Here is a 26989-nt window from a genome sequence, read left to right as displayed (position 1 = left end):
ATGGTGCTGATTGTAGCACAATATTGTGAATGTAATTAACAGCAATGAATTATACATGTGAATGTGGTTAAAAGAGGAAATTCTAGGTTTTATATGTGTTACTTGAATAAAAATTTAAGAACAAAACAAAATAAAGCAAAAACAATAGGACTGTACAACACAAACAGGGAACTGTAATGTAGATCATGGACTATAGTTAATGGTACAATTGTAATAATATTCTCATAGCAATTATAACAAAATACCACACTAATGCAAGAAGGCAGGGTGGATATATGGAAACTATTTTCGCATGATTTTTCATAAATTTCCAACTTTCTAAAAAAAAATCAGAGCAATGGGTAGAAACTGTTTACATATAAGTAAATAACATTTGTGTGGCTTCTCAAAAATTTCTTTTTCCATATATCACTAAATAAAAGTTATAGCATTAGAGTTATGGAGCCTATTAGAAAAAAAAATTTAAGTAAGCAATTGTTCATTAACAAATCACAATAATAGAAAATAAACTATCTTTGTGCTATGATTATGGTATATAAAGTTTTTTTTATAAGAGTCATAAGAACATTTTGAAAACAAAAGGAGTGCTAACTGCAGAAAAGGTTAAGGATCCCTGTGGTCCTTTTAAAATGCTAATTTAGGCTTAAATCTAACAAAGAGAACTTCTTTTATCCATGACAAAGCTGCTGTGTCTTACCTCCTCTTTTCTGCCTTAGCTCCATTCATTAACCAGTTACCTGACTACCATAATTCTGAAACACCACTTTCCTTCCATCTTTTTCCATCCATTCACCTCACTGCTATGGATTACTTAGGACCTGGAGTGGTAGACAAGAGCTATCTTTCTTCCTCTACTCTCCAGTCCTCCACTGCATGTCCCACTCTCACCTTCCATCAACCCACTGTCATTTATCCCTCTTTTGAGTGATGGTGTCTACCACCACCCTTTTCATGGTGGGTCTGGGAGTAGAATACTCCCCAAATCATCTAATCCAGAGGTTACCAATTCTGGCTGCACAACAGAATTGCCCTTTAAAACATATTGCTAACTAGAATCCACCTCAGACCAAATACATCAGAATTTCTGGGGTTGGGGGAGCTAGTTCATCACAGTTCACACTGATGCTAAACTCTGATGACATAAGTTTTAAGCCAAGTTATCATCTCTAAAATAAAAAAATAGCAGTATTTCCCCAATTCATAGAAAAACATGAATAGAATTATTTTTAAGTTTTCCTTCTCTAAATTTATCTTAACTCTTAAAGGTATCTTGCTAGGATGTTTATAATAAAATCTAGTAGGATATGATATCTGATGTAGCAAAAAATATTTAGTTATTTCAAATTTACCTTATCAATAATTCATACTGTTCTATGTATAGCACCATAACCTTCAAAGTGTTTTGTCTGTGAAATAAAAGTTCTCAAATCATCTACAGAATCCAGAGAGAAACACAAGGAATATAAAAGTAAAAACTCAAGAGAGACTGAAATGAACTTTGTTTTGAGTAGTAAGCAAATTTTATTTCCATTGCCAAAGTAGTGTTCATTCATTCTATCTGAAAGCCAAGTAAACACTTTACTAGTCCAGTGAAAAACTTATATCTAAGCCCCCCAAAAAGAGCCATGTATCTTGAATTGAAATTAGACAAAATGAAATAATAATCCAAGTTTAAACAGCATGGTGACTGCATATTGGATAGAAATCCTACCCTTAACTGAAAAATGAAAAAAAAATCCAAAAAAACAAATAAAAAAAAAAATCAAAGAACAATCAAATATATAAAACTTTTCCAAATATATTACTTTTATTATTTTCATCGAAGCAAGATACCCCAAAACATTCTTGAGACTAGAAGAAACCATACGCCTTTAAATGAAAACTGCGTACTAGGGTCATAATGTAGCAATTTTAATGCCTGACATTGCTATAACTTCTTATTCAACCACTTCATGTATTCACGTACCTTACTGAAACAGATTTTTAACTTCAGTAAAACCTCCAATTCATCCATTGACTCCTGTACTCTCTCTCCATTGTTCAGTCCTTACTCCCTTCTGAATCCAGTTTAAATACCATGATCCATTATTATAACCACACCCCAGAAAACAACCTCTCTCTACCACTTCTACCTTGTGAAATACAAACCATGGATGATACATCAATGACATACCTTTACTACAGCTGAGCATTGCTGGAGAAAAATCACACAATTTGGTAAATTGTTATTATAAATTCATGGTTACTAAACCCAAATGGACACTGAGCACTGCCTGGCAATAGTGCTACATTTTACTAATTAGCTCACCCTTCATACTCTGACATGACCATTTCATACCTCCTGTACTCTTCCTAAACCTCTGATCCTCTTCTCAGAGCTGATGACCTTGTCTTATATTTTATGAAGAAAACAGAATTCATCAGATAGGAACTCCTATATCTTCAACTCTACTCTCTCTACCCCCTCATCTTCCCTCTTGCTATAATTGAGGCAAGCTTCCTTATTGAAGGTTAATAATCTCTCCACATGTGCTCTAGATCCGTTCCCCTTACACAATCTTGGGAAGTTTGCTCTATCAGTTATTTTTGCCTTCCCACCAGCTTTCAGACATGCTATAGCATCTTCGAACATAGATCCTGACTACCCCAGACAGACCCTAAATTCCATTAGACACTGTTCTGTTTCTCTAGTCCCCTTCACAGCCAAGCTTCTCAGAGTCATCAACATATACTGTCTTCAATTCCTCACCATCATCCCTCCAATCATACTTCAATTTCCTCCAATATGCTTCCATCCTCACTAGCCCAAACCAGTTTCTTTCCAAGATAACCATGAAACACATTCAATAAACATTCTCATCTTACCAGTCTTCCCATGTGATAAAACTGAATCTTCTCCTCCTTTTTTTCCTCTTATTTCACTTAAGATTAATTTGGAGAGCATGATCATCTTTATTAAATTGAGTCTTCCAGTTCTTGAACATAAAATACATTTCCATGTATTCTGGTCATTTTTATGTCCTTAAATATGTTTTATATCTTTCTCCATTGTCTTTCACATCTTTTGTTAGATTTATTACTAAATACTTTAGAGTTTTTATTACTAGTGTGACTGGGGTTTTTAAATTATAAATCCCAAATGGTTATTTCTAGTACAGAAGAAAGTTACTGACTTTTGCTTATAATTTTGCATCTAGTAATCTTTCCAATTCTTTTATTAGTTCTATAGTTCATCTGTTGATTCTCTTGGATTTTCTTTGTAGATAATCACAATGTCTACAAATATGGCGTATTTTATTTTTTGTTTCCAATTCTTGCAGCTCATTTTTTTAGCTATTTTATTGCCTTTGCTCTAGTACATTGCTGAATAGAAACCATATTAGTCCTCCTTATCTTGTTCCTTATTTCAATGGGAATGCTTCTAGAGTATTAGTAAGATGTTTGTAGTAGTTTTGTTTTTGTAATTGACTTTTATCAAGAAAAGAAAATTACCATGTATTCAAAGTTTTGTAAAAATTTTTTAAATTAATAAATACTGAATGTGCTGGTTTGAATCTATTATATGCATGTTCTTTAATGCAATCTTGTAGGGGCAGACTTATCAGTCTTTTGATTAGGGTGGAACCTTTTGATTAGGTTGTTGCCATGGCGATGTGACCCACCCAACTGTAGATGAGACCTTCTGATTAGATCATTTCCATGGAGGTGTGACCCCACCCAACCAGTGATTAGTTCACTGGAGTACTTTAAGGGAGCTCAGGGAGTGAAGGAGCTCAGAGAAGCTGGGAGAGACATTTTGGAGATAAGCTAAGACATGCAATCCAGAGTTTGCTGCTGAGAGAAACTAAGCACCGACACAGACCAAGATGCTTGGAGATGAAGCCCAGAGTTCACCCAAGAGAAGCTAAGAGATGACTCCCAGATGCTTATAGAGAAAAGCCCCAGGAAAACCAAGCAAAGAGCTGAGAGAAGCTAAGAGAGACAGAAGCCCAGAGACATTCTGGAAAAAGCCATTTTGAAACACAATTCGGGAGCAAAGGACAAGCAAAGGACCAGCAGATGCAAGCCACATGCCTTTCTAGCTAACAGAGGTATTCCAGACGCCACTGGCCTTCCTTCAGTGAAAATATCCTCTTTTTGATGCCTTAGTTTGGATACTTTTATGGCCTTAGAAATGTAAATTTGTAAGCTAATAAATTCCCTTTATAAAAGCCAATCCATTTCTGGTATTTTGCATAATGGCAGCTTTAGCAAACTGTAACACTGAATTTTGTCAAATGGTTTTCATTGGTTGGAATGATCATATGGTATTCAATGGTTGAAATGATCATATGGTTTTTCTCCTAGTTTGTTAATGTGATGAATTATACTGACACACTTTCTTACATTTCTATGATGAACCCTACTTGGTTGATTTAGCTTGTTTGTTTAAGCACATTGGTAATTCAATCTACTAACATTTTAATTAGGAATTTTGGCCCATGGCCTTAAGTGAAATTGGTCTACAATTTTTTGGTCTTGTTCCTGTTCAGTTTTGATATCAAGGTTATCTTAGTATTATAAAAGAATTAGTTGCTTCCTTCTTTTTCTATTCTTTGAACTAGTTTGTAGAAGATAGCAAGTATTTATTCCTTAAGAGTTTGTTAAAATTTGTCTGTACAACTATCTTCAATTTTCCACTGTCTTGGGGATATGGAGGTAAGAGTAGTGGAGGAAAAGACATTAAATTGACTTAAATTCTTTGTTATTAATTTATTTAGGTTTTCTATTTCTTCTTGAGTCAGATTTAAATTATACTTACTCTAGAAAATCATCCATTTCTATGCTAGATTTACTGGAATTAAATTTTGGTAATATTTTCATAATTGAAAATAAAATTATTTAACCTTTTTTTTCATTTGTAATATTACTTGTCTTATCTTTTATTCTTTATTAGCCCTTGTTAGAAGTTGATCTATTTTATCTATTTTCAAAGAAACAATTTTAATTTTTATTGATCCTTTGTCTTTGTCATCTATTACATCAATTTCTACTTTTTTCTTCCTTCTGCTTTTTTAAAGCTTAATCTGTTACTGTTCTTCTAGTTCCTCAAAGCAAACCCCTAACTCATTTATTTTCAACATTTAAAAATAAATAAACACATTTTGAGGCTATAAATTTCTCTATAACTGCCATTTAGCTGCATCTCAAAATTGCTGATATACATTTTTATATTGCTCAATTATATTTTTAAATTTCATTTGCAGTTTCCTTTTCTACATGAGTTATTAGACATGTGCTTTAAAAGTTTCTGAACATGTATTTTAAACTAATTTTAGTTACATTTATTTTAGTTGTATTGTAGTCAGAGAATGTGATCAATAAAAACATGAATTCTTTTAAATTTATTGTTTCCTTTGTCCTAGTAGGTAAATTTTAAATGTTTCAAATGAACTTTAAAGAATGCATACTTCCCATTTTGGGGTTGTAGAATTCTATGTATTTACTAGTAGAACAGACATGTTAATTATGTTGTTCAAAGATTTTATATCCTTAGTAAATTTTGTTTGCTTGTTTATAGATGCATTAAATATCCCATTATAATGGGAACTTGTCAATTTCTTCAACTTGTCAATTTTTGTTTCACACACACATACACTTCTACATATTTTAATACATATGTGTGTGCGTGTGTCTGTGTGTATATATGGTGAAGAGATGTTATTACATGCATACAAATTCAGATTCGTATCTCCTCCTGGTGAACTGAAACTTTTATCATTATTTAGCAACCTCTTTGTCTCTTATAATGCATTTTACCTTAAAAGCTATTGTTTGATATTGATAATCTAGTTTTTTGTTTCATTTTAACACTTATGTAGTATCTCTTTCCCATACTTTTATTTCCAATCTGCATGTTTTATTTTAGGCATATTTATCATAATCAGCATATAGCTTTTTAAGAAAAAGTCAAATCTGATCATCTGTTTTTTAGTAGGTGTATTTAATCTTTTTGCATTTGTTATCACTGATATATTGGGTGGGACTTACTTCTACCTCATATTTCTTTTTATCAATCTCTTTGAATCTTTCATTCTCCTTCTCTGCCTTCTATTAGATAAATTCCCCATTGTGCTGGTTTGGATGTATTATGTCCCCCAAAATGCCATTATTTTTGATGCAGTCTTGTGTGGGCAGGAAACATATTGGTGTTGATTGGGTTGGAGACTTTTGATTGGATGTTTCCATGGAGATGTGATCACTCAACTGTGGGTGAGATCTTTCATTGGATAATTTCCATGGAGTTGTGGCCCCACCCATTCAGCATGAGCCTTGATTAGTTTACCGGAGCACTATATAAGCTCAGACAGAAGGAGTGAGCTTGCTACAGCCAAGAGGGACACTTTGAAGAACGCACAGTAGCTGAGAGAGGAACTTCAGCTTACAAAGACATTTTGGAGATGAGCTTTGAAAGCAGACTTTTGCTCCAGAGAAGCTAAGAGAGGAAAAATGCCCCAAGAGCAAGTAAGAGTGAAATTTTTCAGGAGCTGAAGCCTAGGGAGGAACATCCTGGGAGAAAGCCATTTTGAAACCAGAACTCTGGAGCAAACGCCAGCCATGTGCCTTTCCAGCTAAGAGAGGTTTTCTGGACACCATTGGCCATCCTCCAGTGAAGGTACCCAATTGTCGATGCATTACCTTGGACACTTTATGGCCTTAAGACTGTTACTGTGTAACCAAATAAATAAACCCCCTTTATAAAAGCCAGTCCATTTCTGGTGTTTTGCATTCTGGCAGCATGAGCAAACTAGAACACCCATTTTCCCCACTAATGATGTGATAACTATAGATTGTATTTTTATTCATTAAGCAGTTACTCTAAAAGTTTTAGAATAATTAACTATGAAGTTATGTATCAAAGACCACAATTATTCAGTAGTTCTATCTTCCTCATATACATGACAAGATTCTTAGCACATTTATACTACCCATTACATATGCCCTCTCTTATTCAGCAACTCTTGTTTAGAGTTTCAGCACTAACCTTTTAAAAATTTCTAAAACATAATATTGTTATTTTAAATGGTTAATCAAATTTTGGACATTTTAGGGTTTTCTTTGCGCAGTACTATTCCTCAAATCCCATACTTCCCTTCTGTGTTCACTTTTCTTCTTGTTGAGGTTCTTTAATAGTACTTGCGTTAATCAGGGTTTTCCAGAGAAACAGAACTGACAAGAGATATATATTAAGAGATTTATTGTAAGGAATTAGCTCATGTGATAGTAGGGGCTGGCAAGCCAGAATTCAGTAGGGCAGACCACAAGCTGGAAACTCCATTAAAGGTCATGCTGAAGTTAAGTCCAAATTCTGAAATTGTCAGTTCTGGGTTTTAATACCTCCAACTGATTGGATGAGGAGACTCCCCATATAGCTATGGCACCTTCCTTTGTTGATTGTAGATGCAGTCAGCTCCATATGCAATCAACTGATTATAGTTGTAAATCCATTTATGAAATACCCTCACAGTAATAATCAGGCCATTGCTTATTGGCCCTAGCAATTGGGCACTATAACCATCAAAGTACTTTATGAAATTAACCATCAAATACTTCTGCTAAGTTTTATAGAAGGTGAACTCGGTTTTTGTATGCCTAAAAATTATTTGACTGTTGAATGACACTGTGGTTGGGTATAAAATCTACCTAAAATTATTTTCCTTCAGCACTTTAAAAATATTTCCTTCATTGTCATTTGCCTTACTATTTTAGCTAATGAATAGTCTGTTATTCCTTTATAGGTAATCTGTCTTTCTTTAATCTGTTTCTGTCTTTCCATCCGAGTGTTCTACAGTTTCACTACTATGCGCTGCAGTCTAGATTTAGATTGAAGTATCCTTGTTAATAGCTGGAGTCAAGACTCATGTCTTTCTTCAATTTGGAAAATTCTCAGAATTGAATTTTCACACTATCCCTTTATATTCTTTCAGAGAACGTCTTATTGTACAAATATTTAATCTTCCCTACCTTTTCCTTCTTCCTTATCTCTGAACTGTCCCCCCCCCCCCTTTTTTTTTTGGTCCGTCTTGTGTCATGTTCTGGGATAACCAGTGTTTTAGTTTGCTAGGTTGCCAAAAGCAGATACCATAAAATGGGTTGGCTTTTAATGGTGGGAATTTATTAGCTTACAAGTTTGCAGTTTCAAGGCTTAAAAAAGTGTCCAAATGAAGTAATCATCAAGTGATACTTTCTCCCCCAAGTCTGGCCGCTGGTGATCCTTGATTCCTCTGTCACATGGCAAGGCACACTGCAGCATCTGCTGGTCTCCTCCTTTTCTTCTAGGTTTCACTGCTTTCAGCTTCTTGATTCCATGGCTTTCTCTCTGTTTCTGTATGCATCCCATTTATAAAGAACTCCAGTAAGAGGACTAAGACCCATCCTGCACATGTCTTAACTGAAGTAATATAGTCAAAAGGTCCTATTTATAATAGATTTACACTCACAGGAATGGATTAGCTTTAAGAATCTACTTTTCTGGGATACATAGCTCCAAACCACCACAGGTAGTATTATCTTCCATTTCATTCATTCTTTCATCAACTGTGTCTAGTCTATGTTTTTCCCATTGTTGAGTTTTTTTTTGTTTGTTTATGTGTGTGTGTGTGTGTGTGTGTGTGTGTGTGTGTGTGTTTAATTTGTTACTAATATTTTTCTTTTTTTTTACATCTATTGGATTTTGCTGCATTTCTATCTCACTTTGTTTCATAATTGTTTCTAAAGAAAGTTTTATCTTCAGCATACTTCTTTAAATGCCTTTATAAAAAGATTTTTAGGAATGAAAACTTACTCCAACTACTAACTTTGTCGGCTGACTTTCCTAGAATAGGATGTTTTTCATGTTTTAAATCTATGTTTGCTCATTTTGAGGGGGAGGTTTCTGTTTTTCTCTGCCCTTATACCACTCTGACTTATCCCTCTACTTGGTTCTCTGAGCCGCCATTACCAGAAACAGGTTTCATAATCACTTTTGGACACTGCTATCCCCTGGGGATATTGAAGATATGGCAGATCTCATCATGGAACAAATGGATAGCAAGGCTACTCTGATTCTATACCCACAGTTTCTGAATGGCAATATGCTTAGCATATGTAATTAGCTATTTTGTCCAGTCTCCTTTTACTAATCGAAGCATACCCCCACCTCTATGTCTCTACCTCCCTGCTCTTCCTACACACAGTTTCTGGCTCCAAATAGAAAGCATGACTTAGGTCCCCTGAGTGACACAGCACTTTTGAGTTACTTTTCCCTACAAATACCAAATTCCATACCACTGTCACCTCCTTTTGAACTCAGAGCCAAAAGCTTCAGCCCCACTGTTTTGTGTTTGCATTCCAGTTTCTTATTTATGCAGATGCTTATCTTAATATTTGATCCTGGTCATATCTGTCTTTATCATTTTACACTTTATCCATTGCTACTAAGTGTTTGGCACTGAGGGAATTTTTAAAACATAAATTCGCTGTGCGATGTTGCACAAGAAACTTACTCTAGAATTAAAAAAGAAACCAAAACACTCTTACGCACACTTTAGACAACCCTTTTTAGGTTCTAAAGAATTGGGGTAGCTGGTGGTGGATACCTGAAACTATCAAACTACAACCCAGAACCCATGAATCTCGAAGACAGTTGTATAAAAATGTAGCTTGTGAGGGGTGACAATGGGATTGGGAAAGCCATAAGGACCACACTCCACTTTGTCTAGTTTATGGATGGATGAGTAGAAAAATAGGGGAAGGAAACAAACAGACAAAGGTACCCAGTGTTCTTTTTTACTTCAATTGCTCTTTTTCACTCTAATTATTATTCTTGTTATTTTTGTGTGTGTGCTAATGAAGGTGTCAGGGATTGATTTAGGTGATGAATGTACAACTATGTAATGGTACTGTAAACAATCGAAAGTATGATTTGTTTTGTATGACTGCGTGGTATGTGAATATATCTCAATAAAATGATGATAAAAAAAAAAAAAAGAAACCAAAACCATAAAATCTCATGAACCCCTCCAACCTTCTATATGGCTAGATGCCAATGCCAATAATATGACCTCCACTTTCAATATGGAAACTGAAGTTCTAGGATAATGAAGGTATATTTGCTAATGATCACAAAACTAATAAGTGACCATGAAGTCAAGAATTTTACATAGATATTGTGGTTGCTAGTTATGTGCTCTTTTTACTATAGAACTTGGTAATTTCTGAGAAAATTTTTCTAAATTTTACTCAGCTTTCATTCAGTCCAACTAAGCTGAGTTTACTCTACATTCTCCGGCAATTCAAGAAATTGGTGTTCTAACTTCATCTTCCAAGTCAGCTTCTCCCTTCTTTAGTTTTGTTATTAAACTCAAGCTAGTCAGTCTTTCTTAGGTACTTACTTTGTTTCATTACTTATTAGCACAATGAGACTAGCTTTAAACAAACAACAGAAAATTCCATTCTTCCCCAGAAAAGTATCAACCTGCATTCCTTTATTGAAACATATTGAGCACCTACCATATATCAGGCACTGTGCTAGGTGCTAGTATTCAATGATAAGCAAAAACAAACAATCTCTCTCTCCTCATGGGACTTATGTTTTAAAGGAAGAGAGAAAATCATCACACAAATAAATATAAAATTATAATTATGACAAAATGATATAAAGAAAAAATACATGGTGCTCTGGGAGTCTACAAAAGGAGGGATTTGGCCTTGTTAGGAAGGTCAAGAAGGTTTCTTTGAGAAAGTAAACCTTGAACTGTAATCTGAAGGAGGAACAGTTAACTACATGAAGAGAAGCAAGTGTTTTAGGCTGAAGTAACAGCATGTATAAGGGTCTTGAGGTGGGTGAAAGTATTTTGAGTATAGCAGCAAAAAGAATACAAGTGTTTCTATAACAGAATGAGCAAGATCATTACATTAAGGCTTTTCATCTCTATCCTAAAATAAATTAGAAAGTATTGAAAGGCTTAAAGCAGGAGAGGTGACAAATTATATTAGAATTGTGAAAAGCTCAATCGGGCTGCAATGAGTAGATAATGGATCAGAAATGAAGCCTGAGTAAATAAGGGATGGACCAGTTAGGAAACCACTGTAGTAGTTAAAGCAAGAAATAATGGTAAATTGAACTAGAGTTATGGTAGAGGCACAGAAAAGGAGGAGAATAATTTGGGAAATATTAAGGATATAAAAATCAAGAATTTGGTGAAGGACTGGCTACACTATAAAGAGGGAGAGGAAGTCAACTCTGAAACTCTATCAGGTTTCTGGTTTGTATAATTAGATGAATGCTGCTTTTCATTAAGAAGAAACATGTTGCGCCAAAGATTATGAGATGGTTTTGGACAAAGTAAATTCGAAGTGCCTTTTATTAAGAGATGATGTTGGAACTATGTGGCTAGAGCTCAGAGGAGAGATCTGGGGTACAGAGATAAATTTACAATTATCTACACATAAGTAATGGTTTCAACAGAAACATGAAGAGATTATCTAGGGAAAAAGTATAGAATAAAAAGAAAAATGGGCCTAGACTCAAGCCTTTAGGAACTCTAACTTGAATGACTGAGTAGAGAATTATAAACCTGCAAAGGAGACAGAGAAGAGTTTCTAGAGAGAGACTAAAAAAATCAAGGTGCTATGTCACAGTCAAAAGAAAATGAATAATTGATTAAAATGGTAATGGTTAATAGTGTCATATGCATAAAATAGGAGACTTTCTCTTTACCTAAATTTTAGACCAGTCAATATGGCTCCATTGTGAATTCTTACTTTTCTAATTACTCATGTTTATGCATACTTACTTAAAGTATTCATCAGAATACTGTTGGCATGAAATCTATTATGGCTGGCATCCATATCAGGAATCTTGCATTGTGATATGGGAGACATAGTATGATGTCCTGAATTATAATTCTCTGGATCAGAAGGAGAAGATCTGCACTCATCATCTTCTGAGTCACTAGAACTATCCTCACTACTCGAAGATGATGAACTTTTGGAATCTGATGAACTATCACAACTGCTCATCTGGTCCATTATACTGGCTTCTGCCATCAGTTCTGAAAGTAAAACAGAAGTGAATAGTTAGAATAAATAACATATAATAACATCCACTGCATTAGTTTCTAAGAAACTGTTGATGAGCAACAAATAGAATTTAAGCATTTTATTTAAAAAACTCCTCTACCATCAAGTTCTACGTCAATAACAGGATTATGAAAAATTAAAAGAATTAACTGACATAGGAAATGTCTAAATATAAACTCATTTATTTATACTACTATAGTTAAATATACATGTAACTCAAATATTAGAGTTATATAAATTTTATATAAGTAGTCTGAAAATTTTACAGTAAAAATGAAAACCTATTTTGGCAGAAATGGTCTTCTAATTCTTTTCCTATTTCTCTAATACACATCATACAGTGCAATACATACAAACAAATTTCATTCTTTTCCTGGTTGTCCTAGAGAACATTTTGACGAAGCATCTCTACTTAGGTTTCAAAAACTTTTTTTTTTCCTTAACGGGGTTTTAAATATTCTAAGTATTTTTGAATTATAACTTTGGTAATAAATGTTTCAACAGTTAAAAAAAAAAAGGCGATAATGTCTATGTCTATGTCTTCTTTCGTTAGTGTTTTCAAAATCTTTTCTAAGACACACAAAATCTATTGTTGGAAAGGTCATCAGCTAACATTTAGATCAAACTCATAATTTTACAAAAAAAAGCTAAGTTGTTAGTTCTTTAGGGGTAGAGTCAAGTCCACTGACTTTTAGGTCAGTATTTGTCTACTATTTGAGTACAAATGTCAAGTAATTAATTTTTTTAATCCAAAACATTCTAAGTGAATAATAAACTCAGCACATTGTCATTTGATATCATCTTAGCACATGACATGTTAAAACTGATAATTTCTAGCTCACTCTCTCATTCTATTACACACATACTCCCTTTCTTTCTATTATCTGACCATATCAAATTCAGCTCCACCCTGAATTGTTCACACTAGCTGTTTCCTCTGTCTAGTAAATCCTTTCCCCAGATCTGGTGTTTTGCTTAATATATAATTTACATGCATCACAATGCACAGTTAGATTAATTTTAGCATATATGTAACTTGTGTATCTACCACTGAGATCAAGATAGAGAATATTTCCATCTCTATAAATGTTCCCCTGTGCCCTTTGCTAATTAATAATCATGATTTTTATTATGCTACCAAGAGTTTTGTCTGTTCTTGAACTTCATAAAAACGGACTCATTCAGCATGTACATTTTTGTGCCTGCCTTCTTTCACCAATATAATGTTTCAAATTCATCCATGTTATTACATGAATCAGTAGCTAATTCTTCTCTATTGCTGTATGATATTCCATAATATAAATATACCAGAAGCTAGGTACCCATTTTCCTTATTTATGAACATTTAGGTTGTTTCACAATTTTATACTATTATGAATGTTCATAAACAAATCATTTTGTAGATATATGCCCTTATTTCTCTTGGGTAGAAACTTAGGAGAAAAATTGCTGGGTCACAGTGTTCTTTTTTACTTTAATTGCTCTTTTTCACTTTAATTATTATTCTTGTTATTTTTGTGTGTGTGGTAATGAAGGTGTCAGGGATTGATTTTGGTGATGAATGCACAACTGTGTAATGGTACTGCGAACAATCGAATGTACGATTTGTTTTGTATGACTGCATGGTATGTGAACATATCTCAATAAAATGAATATAAAAAAATGCTGGGTCATCAGATAGGCATGTGTTTAATTTCATTAAATACTGCCAAACAATTTCCAAAACGATTGTATCATTTTATACTCCTATCAGCAATGTCTGTACCATTTTACACTCCCATCAGCATCTTCCATTTTACAGATGCTCCATATCTTCCCCTACCCTGACACACACACACTCGGCATAGCCAGTCATTTGAGTTTTACCTATTCTGGTGGGCGTGTAATGGTATCTCACTGTGGTTTTAATTTGCATTTCTCTGATAAGTAATGATGAGAAATAGCTTTCCTATATTTATCGGCCATTTGGCTATCTTCTTTTCTGAAATGTTTTTGCTCATTTTCATGTTTGGGTATCTTTTTCTTTTCTTGCTGGTTTGTTAGTATTCTTTATAGTCAGTTCTTCTGCTGATGAGCACTTTGTCAGATATATGTATTTTGAAGTATTTCTTCCAAGTCCATAGCTAGCCTTTTCACTTTATTAATAGTTTCTTTTGATAAGATTCCAGATTTCTGAGAGCCTGGCTCCTTCTAACAGCTTAAATGTAACCTTCTCAAAGAAGTCCTTCCTTCTCAACCCCTACTCCCTTGTTTTATTTTCTTCAAGGCAATATTTTCTGTAATTCACTTGTTTATTTATTTGCTTTTTTACTGTCTGTCTCTTCCCATCAAGTACTCCCTAAAAAAGTACTGTGAGAACAGGAATGTTGTCTTTCTTTTCTGACCCCAAATTTCCAATACCCAGAACAGTGCCTGACCTAAAATAGGACTTCAAAAAGTAACTAATGAATGAATAAAGACTGTCTAAGAGCAATTCTAAAAGCTCAAACAGCTAGTTCAAAATTTTAATATTTACTTTAAAACTACTATACAGAGTTTCCAGGAAGATGGTGGTTTAGGAGAGAGAGAGCAAAATTCTCCTGCATGAAAAACACTAGACAAAGTACAGAAAGCACTCCAAAACAGCAGTTCCAGGGTTCCACCAGCAGGGAAGGGACTTCTACACCCATAGTGAGTGTGTACTTGGAGAAACTGAGAGACTGTGTTTAAACTGATAAGTGTTCGGACTGTAATGCCACCAGGGAATGGGTGGTTGGAGCCGGCGGATGAGCGTGGAGGGGAGCAGCCAGAGGGGAGCAGCCTTCCACACCCTGGGAACCCTCCTCAGCACTTGACTCAGGTGAGAAACCTTTGCAGACTTGCGGCCAAGAGTCTCACCCACTTGTGGGCCCAAGGCAGACAGGGACTGTGGAGCATTTGAGCTGGAAGGTGAGATGCACAGCTCTGAGGCCCCAGAGTACTCCACCCACAGCCCCAGGAACAGCCAGGACCACTGTGTCCAGCAGTGGAGTCCCTGCCAAACCAAGCAAGGCATGCCCCCAGGGCTGGCAGTCCCCAGTGCACATGGAAAACGAGTGCTCCAGAAGGTGAAAAGAAGAGTAAAGGGTTGGGAAGAGTACTCAAAGACACGTTGGGGAAAACTTCCCAACTCTTCCAAATGACATAAATATGCAAATCAAAGATGCCCAACGAACTCCAAATAGAGTAAATCCAAATAAACCTACTCCAAGACATAGTCTCGTCAGATTGTCAAATGTTGAAAAGAAGGAGAAAGTTCTGAAAGCAGCAAGGGCGAAGCGATTCACCACATACAAGGAAAACAACATAAGACTAAGTACCGACTACTCAGCAGGCAACATGGAGGTGAGAAGGCAGTGGCATGACATATTTAACATTCTGAAAGAGAAAAATTGCCAGGCAAGAATCCTTTATCCAGCAAAGTTTTCCTTCAAAATTGATGGAGAGCTTAAAATATTCACAGACAAATAAATGCTGAGAGAATTTGTTAACAAGAGACCTGCCCTACAAGAAATACTAAAGGGAGCTCTACCAGCTGAGAAAAAAAGGCAGGAGAGAGAGGCCTGGAGAAGGGCACAGAACTGAAGAGTATTAGTAAGGGTAACTTAAAGGAAATAAAGAGAGAGAGAGGGAAAAAATAGATCAGACAAATAAAAACTAAAGGATAAGATGGCTGATTCAAGAACTCCCTTCACAGTAATAATATTGAATGTGAATGGATTAGAATCCCCAATTAAAAGATACAGGTTAGCAAAATGGATTAAAAAATATGAACCATCAATATGCTATTCACAAGAGACTCATCCTATACCTCGTGACACAAAGAGATTGAGAGTGAAAGGATGGAAGAAAATATTCCATGCAAACTACAGCCAAAAGCAAGCAGGGGTAGCAATACTAGTATCAGATAAGACAGACTTTAAATGCAAGGATGTCATAAGAGACAAAGAAGGACACCATATACCAATAAAAGGGACAATTCACCAAGAAGAAATAATAATTATAAATGTTTATGCACCCAATCAAGGAGCTCCAAAGTACATGAGATAAACATTGGCAAAACTGAAGGAAGCAGCAGACATTTCTACAATAATCTTGGATGACTTCAATACACCACTCTCTTCTATAGATAGAACAACCAGACAGAGGACCAATAAGGAAATTGAGAACCTAAACAATGTGATAAACGAATAAGACTTAACAGACATACAGAGAGCATTGCATCCTAAATTACCAGGATGTACATTCTTCTCTAGTGCTCATGGAACTTTCTCCAGGATAGATCATATTCTGGGGCATAAAACAAGGCTCAATAAGTTTTAAAAGATTGAAATTATTCAAAGCACCTTCTAACACCATATTAGAATGCAACTAGAAATCAATAACCATCAAAGATCTAGAACATTCACAAATATCTGGAGGTTAAACAACACATTCCTAAACAATCAGTGGGTCAAAGAAGCAATTGCAAGAGAAACTGCTAAATATCTAGAGATGAATGAAAATGAGAACACAATATATCAAAACTTATGGGATGCAGCGAAGGCGGTATTGAAAGGAAATTTACAGCTCTAAATGAATAAATTAAAAAGGAAGAAAGAGCTAAAATCAAAAAACTAATGGAACAACTGAAGAAGCTAGAAAATGAATAGCAAACTAATCCTAAAACAAGTAGAAGAAAAGAAATAACAAGGATTAAAGCAGAAATAAATGATATGGAGAAAAAAAAAACAAGAGAGAATAAATAAAACCAAAAGTTGGTTCTTTGAGAGGATCAACAAGATTGACAAACCCTTAGCAAGACTAACAAAATCAAAAACAGGAAGACCCATATAGACAGAATCAGAACTAAGAGGACAGTTACTACAGATCTTAAAGAAATTTTTTAAAAAATCTTAAGAGGATACTATGAACAACTGTACGCCAACAAACTAGACAATTTAGAGGAAATGGACAATTTCCTGGAAATACATTAACAACCTAGACTGACCAGAGAAGAAACAAAAGACCCTAACATACCAATCACAAGAGATCTAATCAGTCACCAAAAAGCTTCCTACAAATAAAACCCCAGGGCCAGATGGCTTCACAGGGGATTTCTAGCAAACTTTCCAAAAAGAACTGGCACCAATCCTACTCAAACTCTTTCAAAAAATTGGAGAAAATGGAGCACTACCTAACTCATTTTATGAAGCCAACATCACTCTAATACCAAAACCAGATAAAGATGCTGCAAGAAAGGAAACTACAGGCCAATCCCCCTAATGAATATACATGCAAAAATCCTCAACAAAATACTTGCAAATCAAATCCAAACACATTAAAAAGACCATACAGTGTGACCAAGTGGGGTTCATCCCAGGCATGCAAGGGTGGTTCAACATAAGAAAATCAATCAATGTAATACAACACATTAACAAATGAAAAGGGAAAAATCAAATGATCACCTCAATAGACGCTGAGAAAGCATTTGACAAAATTCAGCATCTCTTTTGATTAAAAACACTTCAAAAGGTAGGAATTGAAGGAAACTTCCTCAGTATGATAAAGGGCCTATATTAAAAACCCACAGACAGCATAGTGCTCAATGGTGAGAGAGTGAAAGCCTTCCTCCTAAGATCAGGAATGAGACAAGGATGCTCACTGTCACCACTATTATTCAACATTGTGCTAGAAGTTCTAACCAGAGCAATCCAGCAAGACAAAGAAATAAAAGGCATCCAAATAGGAATGGAAGAAGTAAAACTGTCATTATTTGCAGATGATATGATCTTACATTTGGAAAACCCTGAGAAATTGATGACACAACTACTTGAGCTAATAAACAAATTCAGCAAAGTGTTGGGATGTAAGATTAATCCACATAAGTCAGTGATGTTCTTATATACTAGAAATGACCTAATGGAAGAGACGCTCAAAAAACAGATTTCATTCAGAATAGCAACTAAAAAAATCAAGTACCTAGGAATAAAATTAACCAAGGATGTAAAACACCTCTACACAGAAAATTATATAACCTTACTAAAAGAAATAAAAGGGGACCTAAAGAGATGGAAAGATACTCCGTGTTCATGAATAGGAAGGCTAAATGTCGTTAAGAGGTCAATCCAACCCAAACAGATCTACAGATTCAATGTAATTCCAATCAAAATTCCAATGATCTACTTTGCAGACTTGGTAAAGCTACTTATCAAATTAATTTGGAAGTGAAAGGGGCCTCAAATTGCTAAAAACATTCAAAAAAAGAAAAGCAAAGTGGGAGGACTTACGCTTCCTGACTTTGAAGACTACTATAAAGCCATAGTAGTCAAAACAGCATGGTATTGGCACAAAGATAGACATATTGATCAATGGAATCAAACTGAAAATTCGATATATGGTCGACTGATTTTTGATAGGGCACCCAAATTTACTGAACTGGGACAAAACAGTCTCTTCAACAAATGGGGCTGGGACAATTGAATATCCACATCCAAAAGAATGAAAAGAGGACCCCACCTCACACCCTATATAAAAATTAACTCAAAGTGGATCAAAGACCTCAATATAAGAGACAGTACCATAAAACTCCTAGAAGATAATGTAGGGAAACGTCTCCAAGACCTAGTATTAGGAGGTCACTTCTTAGAACTTATATCCAAAGCTTTTATATTAAAAAATATAATAATAAAAGAAAAAAGAGATAAATTGGAATTCCTCAAAATCAAAAGCTTCTGTAACTCAAAGGAATTTCTCAAGAAGTTGAAGAGGCAGGCAACGCAATGGGAGAAAATATTTACAGTTTGGCAGTTCCTGAGAAAACTAGATATCGAGTTACCCTACAATCTGGTAATTCTACTTCTTGGTGGAATTCTGTACCCAGAATATCTGAAAGCAGTGACACGAACAGATATTTGCACACCAATGTCCACAGCGGCATTGTTCACTATTGCCAAGAGATGGAAACAATCCAAATGTCCTTCAACAGATGAGTGGATAAACAAAATGTGGTATATACATACCATGGAATACTACGCAGCAGTAAGAAGAAATGAGGTCGTGAAACATATGGCAACATGGATGAACCCTGAAGACATAATACTGAGTGAAATAAGCCAGGAACAAAAAGAGAGATATTGTATGTTACCACTAATGTGAACTCTGTGAAAAATGTAAAATAATTGTTTTATAATGTAGAATATAGGACACCTAGAGATAGAAGCTAGTGAGGGGGAATGATAACTTAATATGTACAGATATGATATTGAGAGTAACCTTAATGGTATGGGAATGGTCAGGTGTGACTATATCATTTGTTAATGGGATTATAAGTATCAGTGACTCACTGATGGCAAACATGTTCGTAAATGGTTGTTTAAAGGCATGTAACCCACAGAGTAGCTACACAAACCTAAACAAGTGTTAGCATGATATACTTTAAGGTATGACACTTGTTCAGAGGGTTAACAACAGAGTGGTATACGGAAAAACTACCCATTACATATTAAAGACTATCTTTAATGGAAATATCTTACCAACACTACACAAATACCAGGGATGAATAATTAGCAGCTGATAAGACCTCTGGGATGTATTATGTTATGATAATTGTTTAACACTGACAGTGATGAGGACTGTACAACTAAGTGAAGATAATGTAAGATATTGACCATTTAGCTTGGGATAGGATATATATTAAGTGAAATTAGGAACCCACTACTTAATAAATCAAGCCCTCAACTTGAGGCTTGCTCTTGTGAACCTTAGGGTTGTAAATGGGAGGCTGAGCCCTCCTATAATTATGCCTAGGAGGCACCTCCAGGGAACCTCTTTTGTTGCTCAGATGTGGACTTTCTCTCTCTAAGCCCAAGCCGGCAAAAAAATTCATTAGCCCCCTCCCCCAACAAGGGACATGACTCCCAGGGGAATGAATCTCCCTGGTGATGTGGGACATGATGCCCAGGAATGAGCCAGGCCCTGGCAGCAAGAGATTGAAAATGCCTACTTGACCAAAAGGGGGGGAAAAAAAGAAAGGGAACAAGCTAAAGTCATGGTGGCTGAGAGATCCCAAATAGTCAAGAGGCTGTCCTGGAGGTTTCTCTTATGCATGGTCCAGCTAGATATCCCAAATGGCCACAGTATGCCATGCCCTTACCAAAAGTAGTCCCCACATACCTAGGTCACTACCTGAGATTCTATAAAATAATCACTTGTTAAGTTTTATCTCTCAGAAACTTAAATCCTCTAGAGTATTCCTATGCCAGACAAGACCTAAAGCCCAGAGGCAACAGACTCTTTAAGAACAACAATCAGATGGAGCCCCTTCCCCATACTTTTGACACCCTCTTTCAATATGAACAAGTTACTGTGCTCACTGTCTAGACACCCCTGAACATGGAGAAAGAGATTAAGTGAGAGGAAGGGGTAGCAACAAACAAGATAAGATTTAACAAAGGTCTATGAACACTGAAACTTTATATAAAATATATACAGATGCTAGGGTGTTGGAATAGCTGGAAGGAGGTAAATGACATGGTGGAACTATAACCTACAATGTCCTTTGAAATTTGCTCTATAGCTATTTGTTGAATTGTGCTTTGAAAGTCTTCACCTTTCTGTATATATCCTCTACTGAATAATAAGAAAAGAACTGAAACTGTGGAACTGTAACCCATACAACTTTTGAAATTACCTATATAACTGCTTTTTGAGGTGTACATCGAAAGTTAACACCTTTCTGTATCCATATTATATTTTACAATAATAGAAATAGCAGACGTTGTGGAACTGTGACCCATGATATTCTATGAAATTTGCTAACTACTTGTTAAATTGTACTTTGAAAGTTACCACTGTTATGTATACATGTTAAAGTTCACAATAAAAAAATGCATTTTAAAAAAACCCCTACTATACAGGCCACATGACCAACATGAATTTGTGGAAAAATAAGAAATATTGATGGAATGTTTATAACATGGTATTATAACTGACAGTTTTAAATATTAATGTTAATTATTCCTGTCAGGTTGTTTAAATATTACTGTTAATGATACTTGTCAATTTAAAATAAAGTTCTAAGCAACAGCACTTCAAAACTGCATAAAAACTGACTCCCAGGGGTATAAATCTCCCTGGCAACGCTGGATGTGACTCCTGGGGATGAGCCTCTACCCGGCATTGTGGTATTGAGAAAATCTTCTTGACCAAAAGTGGAAAGCGAGATGAAACAATAGTTTCAGCGGCTGAGAGATTTCAGATGTAGTTGAGAAGCCACTCTGGAGGGCATTCTTATGCATTATGTATATATCCCTTTTTAGTTTTTAGTGTGTTGGAATAGCTAGAAGGAAATACCTGAAACTGCTGAACTGCAACTCAGTAGCCTTGATTCTTGAAGACTACTGCATAACTGTAGCTTGCATGGTGTGACTGAGTGATTGTAAAAACCTGGTGGCTCACACTCCCTTTATCCAGTGTATGGACATATGAGTAGAAAAATGGGGATAAAAATTTAATGAAAAATAGGGTGGATGGGGAGGATGGAATGCTTTGGTGTTCTTTCTTACTTTTATTTTTATTCTTATTTTTATTCTTTGTGAAATACGGAAAATGTTCAAAAATTGATTGGGGTGATGAATGCACAAGTATATGATGATACCGTGAACAATTGTTTGTACACTGTGGATGACTGTAAGGTATATGAATATATCTCAATAAAACTGAATTTATAAAAAAAATGCATGAAGCCAATGAATGAACAGATGATCAAAATCATACTCATCCTTCAGCCGGTGAGAATAAGTTTTTAATTGTTTTTTCCATAGTGATTGTAAACTAGGAATGAAATATGCAAACTCTGTCTAAAGGCTACCTTGTAATCTATTACATGAATTTATCAACATTACTGATTAAAAAGTAAAGATTATAGCCATGGCATAACAAAAGCATATATTTGTACAAATTCAGAAACAGAATCACTGGTATCACCAGCATTCTATTCTAATCCACAAAACTTACCGTGTGGAATATAAAGCTGTTAATACCAAGCTTATCAAATTAAATGTTGAAAGAAACCATTTCTTTGTCTAAACACAATATTTTGTTTGACTCAATGACTCACATATAAAATATTTCTAAAAGTAAAGTATGAACAAAATGAAACTTTGATTATATACCTCTTAAAATATAAGCTAGAGTTCCACTTCTGCTTAGAATTTAAAGAGCCACAAGAGAACATTGCGCACATCATAGCAATGAGAAAAAGCTGAATAAATCAACAAAATCAGAATTTTTTCCAAACCCAGGTGAACTGAATTCCAAATGGTGACATGTCCTTCTGAGAAGGGATGGGGCCACTATTTCATCTTTGGCAAGGCATAGGAGAAAGAGGTGGCAGCTACAAATGCCAGTAAAAAGTCAACAACTAAAATTTTAATAAATTCTTAAAGGTCAGTGTGGGCTATCATGACAGCTTAGGATCCTTAGGAACCCCAGATCATGGGCAGAGCATATTCACCTGCCAGCTCATTTCCATGGGTTATGAGAATAGCTCACAAGAAAGACTGGGAGCAGGGCACAGACAACCCAAGGAAGCACTCCACAGCAGTGCATGCAATCAGTGCCTGCCAAGGTTCGAGGGTAGAGCAGGAATACCTGGAGAAGCCCATCCACACTGTGGGCCCTGAATGAGAACAAAGTTGTAATCAGCTGCCACTCAGGAGACAGGCACATAACTTGCTCTTTTTGGACCTGACCCTGCTATGACCCAAGTTAAAAGCCAAGGGTGGCTGAGCAAATTGCACCACCCTTTTCTCCACCACTCCAGGAAAGATAGAGAGGATTAGAAAACCTGTCCCTTCTGACCCTGAAATGACAATGGGCAAAAGCTATCTGCTTCTGGAGGAATGACAGAAAACTTGCTCATGCCCAAGATCCTGTATTGATACAAAGTAGAGGTTTGCTGTTGCTGGGGAAGAAGCAGGAAACCTCACTTATGCCCAATACTCCCATCAATATAAGAGAGTTTGGTTGCCATGTGGGGAAGGGGACAAGAACTCAACCTGTGCTCTAGATCCTAAAATGAATAGGAGACAGATATTACTTGACACTGGGGATAGGCAGGAACACTGAGGAAGTGGCAGTTCTGAGGCTGAAGTGGGTACAGGGCCTTCCTAAGACAAGCTGGAGGAAAGCAGAGAAACTCCTAGCCTTTGATGAGTCTTGTACCAAGTAACCAGCAACAGCAAGTCACTGCTGCGGGAGAGGCAAGAACATGGAGAAAGACCCCTCTATGACATAGGCATGCAGGACCTGCTGAGAGGAGAGAAAGCAGGAACACTGAGGAAAATGTCTGGCATGCCAGGCTTGCCACTAAGAACAAGGTAGCAGCAGCACTTCCCTGGAGAAGGCTGTGTGCACTGAAGGTAAGTAGAGAAACAATAACACCTAAATCCAACTCCAATACTAACAAAAATGACTGAACCCTCCATATACTACTGCCTGACAAAAGAGGAATGTCCATTTCCACACAATATTTGCCTCAAGTCTCTACTGTTTTTAATTAAAAAGGCTGTTATTTTATGTGTCATTTTTTAAGAGACACATAAAAAAGCAAGGAAAAAACCCAACCACAATGTCAAGAGATAAAACCTTCAGCAGCTCCAGACCCAGCGATGGCCCAGATGATGGAACTATCATACAAAATGTTTAAAGTAACTATGATTAATATGTGAAAGGATCTAGTAGAAAAGATAGAACAAATGCATAAACACACAGGGCAACTCAGCAAAGAGCTCAAAGCCATAAAAAACGTCAAATGGAATATGAGAAGCGAAAACTATAATATCAAAGACGAAGAATTCCTTTGACAGGCTTATCAACAAACTAGACACAAGAGAGGAAAGAATCAGAAACTATACAAGCCAGAAAACAATGAAGCAGTATCTTTCAAGTTCTAAAAGGAAAAAACAAAACCAAAAACAATTATTAATCTAAAATTCTATAATTAGTGAAAATCTTTCAAAAATAAAGGCAATACAAATACTTTTTCAGAAAAACAAAAGCTGAGAGAAATCATGGCCAACCAGGCCTGTATATGAGAAATATTAAAGGAAGTTCTTCAGGCAAAAGAAATATGTCAGGAGAAAATTTAGATCTTCACAAAGAAACTTTAAAAATGTTGAAAATGGTAAAAATATGATTAAATATAAAATACTTTTTCTAATTGAAGTAAAACAGTACACAACGCATTGTGGAATTTATAACATATGTAGAAGTAAAACTCATGAAAACAAGAGCATAAAGAGATGAAGGTAACAGAAGTATACTGTTGCAACATTCACACATAATAATCTGCTGCAATATTATTTTAAAGTAGATTGTGATGTGATAAGGATGTGATAAGGATTGTATTATAACCTCAAACTAACCAGTAAAAAAATAAAACAAAAGAAATATCCAAAAATCTAACAGTGGACATAAAATGAAATAATAAAAATACTCAATCCAAAAAAGAACAGGAAACTAGGAAAAAAGAAACAAAGGACAGCTGGGATAAAGAGAAAATGAATAGTAACAAGTTATATTTAAACCTAATTAATAATTGCCTAATTAATAATGTAATTAAATATGAATGGTTTAAAAAAACCAAAGGAAGAGACTGTCAATGGATAGAAAAGGAAGAGCCAACAATATGCTCTCTAAAAGAAATCCACTTTAAACGTAAAGATTAAATAGGTAAAAAGTAAAAGAACGGGAAAAGATTCACTTTGAAAAAGCTAATCCAAAGAAAACTGAGTGACTACATTAATATTAGACAAAATATTTCGAGTTCCTCCAAAAGAAACATCTTGCAAAACTACAGGATAATATCACAACCATGATAGTGACATCGATGCAGTCAAGATATAAAACAATTCCATCACCACAAGGATCCTTCCATACTGCCCTTTTATAGCAACACTCACCTGCCGCTCCATTCCTAGCTTCTATCAACCATTAATCTCGTCATCTAAGGAACATGCTATATAAACATCTCAATGTAAATGAAATTTCATTCTTACACAAAGTTAGACTAACAACAAAGCTTTGTCTTGGATCATGTTAACTTATCCTCTACAGATTTCTTTTTCCCAGAGTTACACTTCAATGGAATGCTTTTATTAAAAAACAAACTGAAAGAACCTTTATTTATACTGTAAAATTACTGATGAAGACACTGTGTAGTTTAATGCTCCCTAAAATAAGTTCCAAATGATGAATTTCTTTTAGAATTTAGTAACAGAGAAGACTCTGATTCTTTGGAACCTGTCTCTGAAATAATATGTAATAAGCAACTTACATCTTCATTTTTGTCTTGGGTAGCCAGGAAGCCCACAGGTAAATTTAATGTTTGAATAATCAGCAAATTTTCTTCCTCTGCCCCTTCAATGTCTAGATTTTCTGTTCCTGTATTTTAGTGTATACATGTTCATAATGATACCTTGAGTCAGACCTATTCTGGATTGAGGGAAGTATATACTTTCTGCCTGATTTCTCTGTGAACCTACAACTGCTCTCATAAAAATTGTTTTGATTGTATAATTAGTTATATTGTTAATTAAAATGAAAATTTTCACTTACTATTTCTGAATAGTCTTTTGTGAAGGAACATTATATACACTTATATTTTACCTCTTTCAATATCATCCATTGGAGATGCTGGGGACATTTTCTCTTTGGATGGAGAATGTTTTACAAGATTGGGAGTCTTAGCTGAATTCCGCATTTGTTGCTGCTGTTGCTCTAAACGATACTGAATTTTACTGCTTCCTTCGACTCTGTAATCAAGGAATATCAAAGGTCAGAATAAGTATGATAGCAATTTCACCTTACAAAGTTACTAAAATTGACCACTTATTATTTTCCTTAGAGATATTTAAAATGATATTCAAGATTAAAACATTAGTTCATTATTTAACAAATATTTATTGAATGCCTACTATATGCATAGCATACACACAGGTCAACTGAGGGATAGAAATATGAACCAAAAGAAAACCACTGCTCAAACTGAGAAGATAGGACACACATAATGACTAAAATAAGATGAAAAACATAAGTGTACAACAGAAGTGCAATGTATTCTTAAAATTCTAAAATTATCATTTCTGCTAATATTAAATCACTTCCACATTTTCCATTCATAACTTTACAACATGCTATTAAAGAAGATTCATATACTTTTCTTTGAAGACCATTAAAAAAAGAATATATTGCATATTTACGCTTGATTTCTGCCTCTCCCATTTCCAGTCACCAATTCCTATTAGTACTCCCTCCACAAAGTATTTAGAACGTTACCTTTCTCTTCATTTCCACTATCAGAAACCCTAGTTTAAACATTTTTCTGTTTCTACATTGTTTCACTGTATTCAGTTTCTTTGCTGGATCAATATTTCAAAACAAAGCTGTAAGCAGGCCAATCCCTGGCTTTAAAAAAAACCAATATGCCACCACTGGAAGCAAGACAATATCCTAATTTCCAAATTACTTAATCTAATATTGAAGGCATTAACCTCAATTGACCTTTACAACCTTACCCCTCAACTCTTATCAACATCAACCTCCACTTCCAAATACTATACACAGGTACACAGACTGTTCAAACCAGTCTTACTCATTTGCTCTGAATAAATCATATATGTCCCTAGCTTCAGCTTTGCTTACAACCTCATGTCCTCTCTGATCAATTAAATCAGTACTTCCCAAACTTCCCTACTAGTAAAAATCACCTGGGGAGATGGATATACTAAAAAATTAGAGCTTCTTAGTCACCTTCCCTGATCTGAAGTTGGATTTGGGAATTCATTTTTAACAAGCACTCAAGGTAAGTCTTGTGATCAGAATGTTT

At 35.3% G+C, this 26989-nt stretch overlaps 1 protein-coding gene across 2 annotated transcripts in view; it reads right to left on the bottom strand.

Annotated features, from left to right (window-relative positions):
• The window catches only part of EAF2 (ELL associated factor 2), a 49640-nt gene that overhangs the window by 7695 nt on the left and 14956 nt on the right, over nt 1–26989 (bottom strand). For both annotated transcript variants that reach the window (XM_037836603.1, XM_037836610.1), the window contains exons 4-5: nt 25771–25916; nt 11817–12074 (exon numbers count right to left, since the gene is read on the bottom strand). In XM_037836603.1, coding sequence (XP_037692531.1) covers nt 11817–12074; nt 25771–25916 — 404 coding nt within the window. The remainder of the gene's footprint in view (nt 1–11816; nt 12075–25770; nt 25917–26989) is intronic.

The sequence above is a fragment of the Choloepus didactylus genome, chromosome 1 (genome assembly GCF_015220235.1).
Source record: "Choloepus didactylus isolate mChoDid1 chromosome 1, mChoDid1.pri, whole genome shotgun sequence".
Classification (NCBI taxonomy): domain Eukaryota; kingdom Metazoa; phylum Chordata; class Mammalia; order Pilosa; family Megalonychidae; genus Choloepus; species Choloepus didactylus.
The sequence above is the reverse complement of the archived record's forward strand: the minus strand, read 5'-3'. Positions and strand labels throughout refer to the sequence as shown.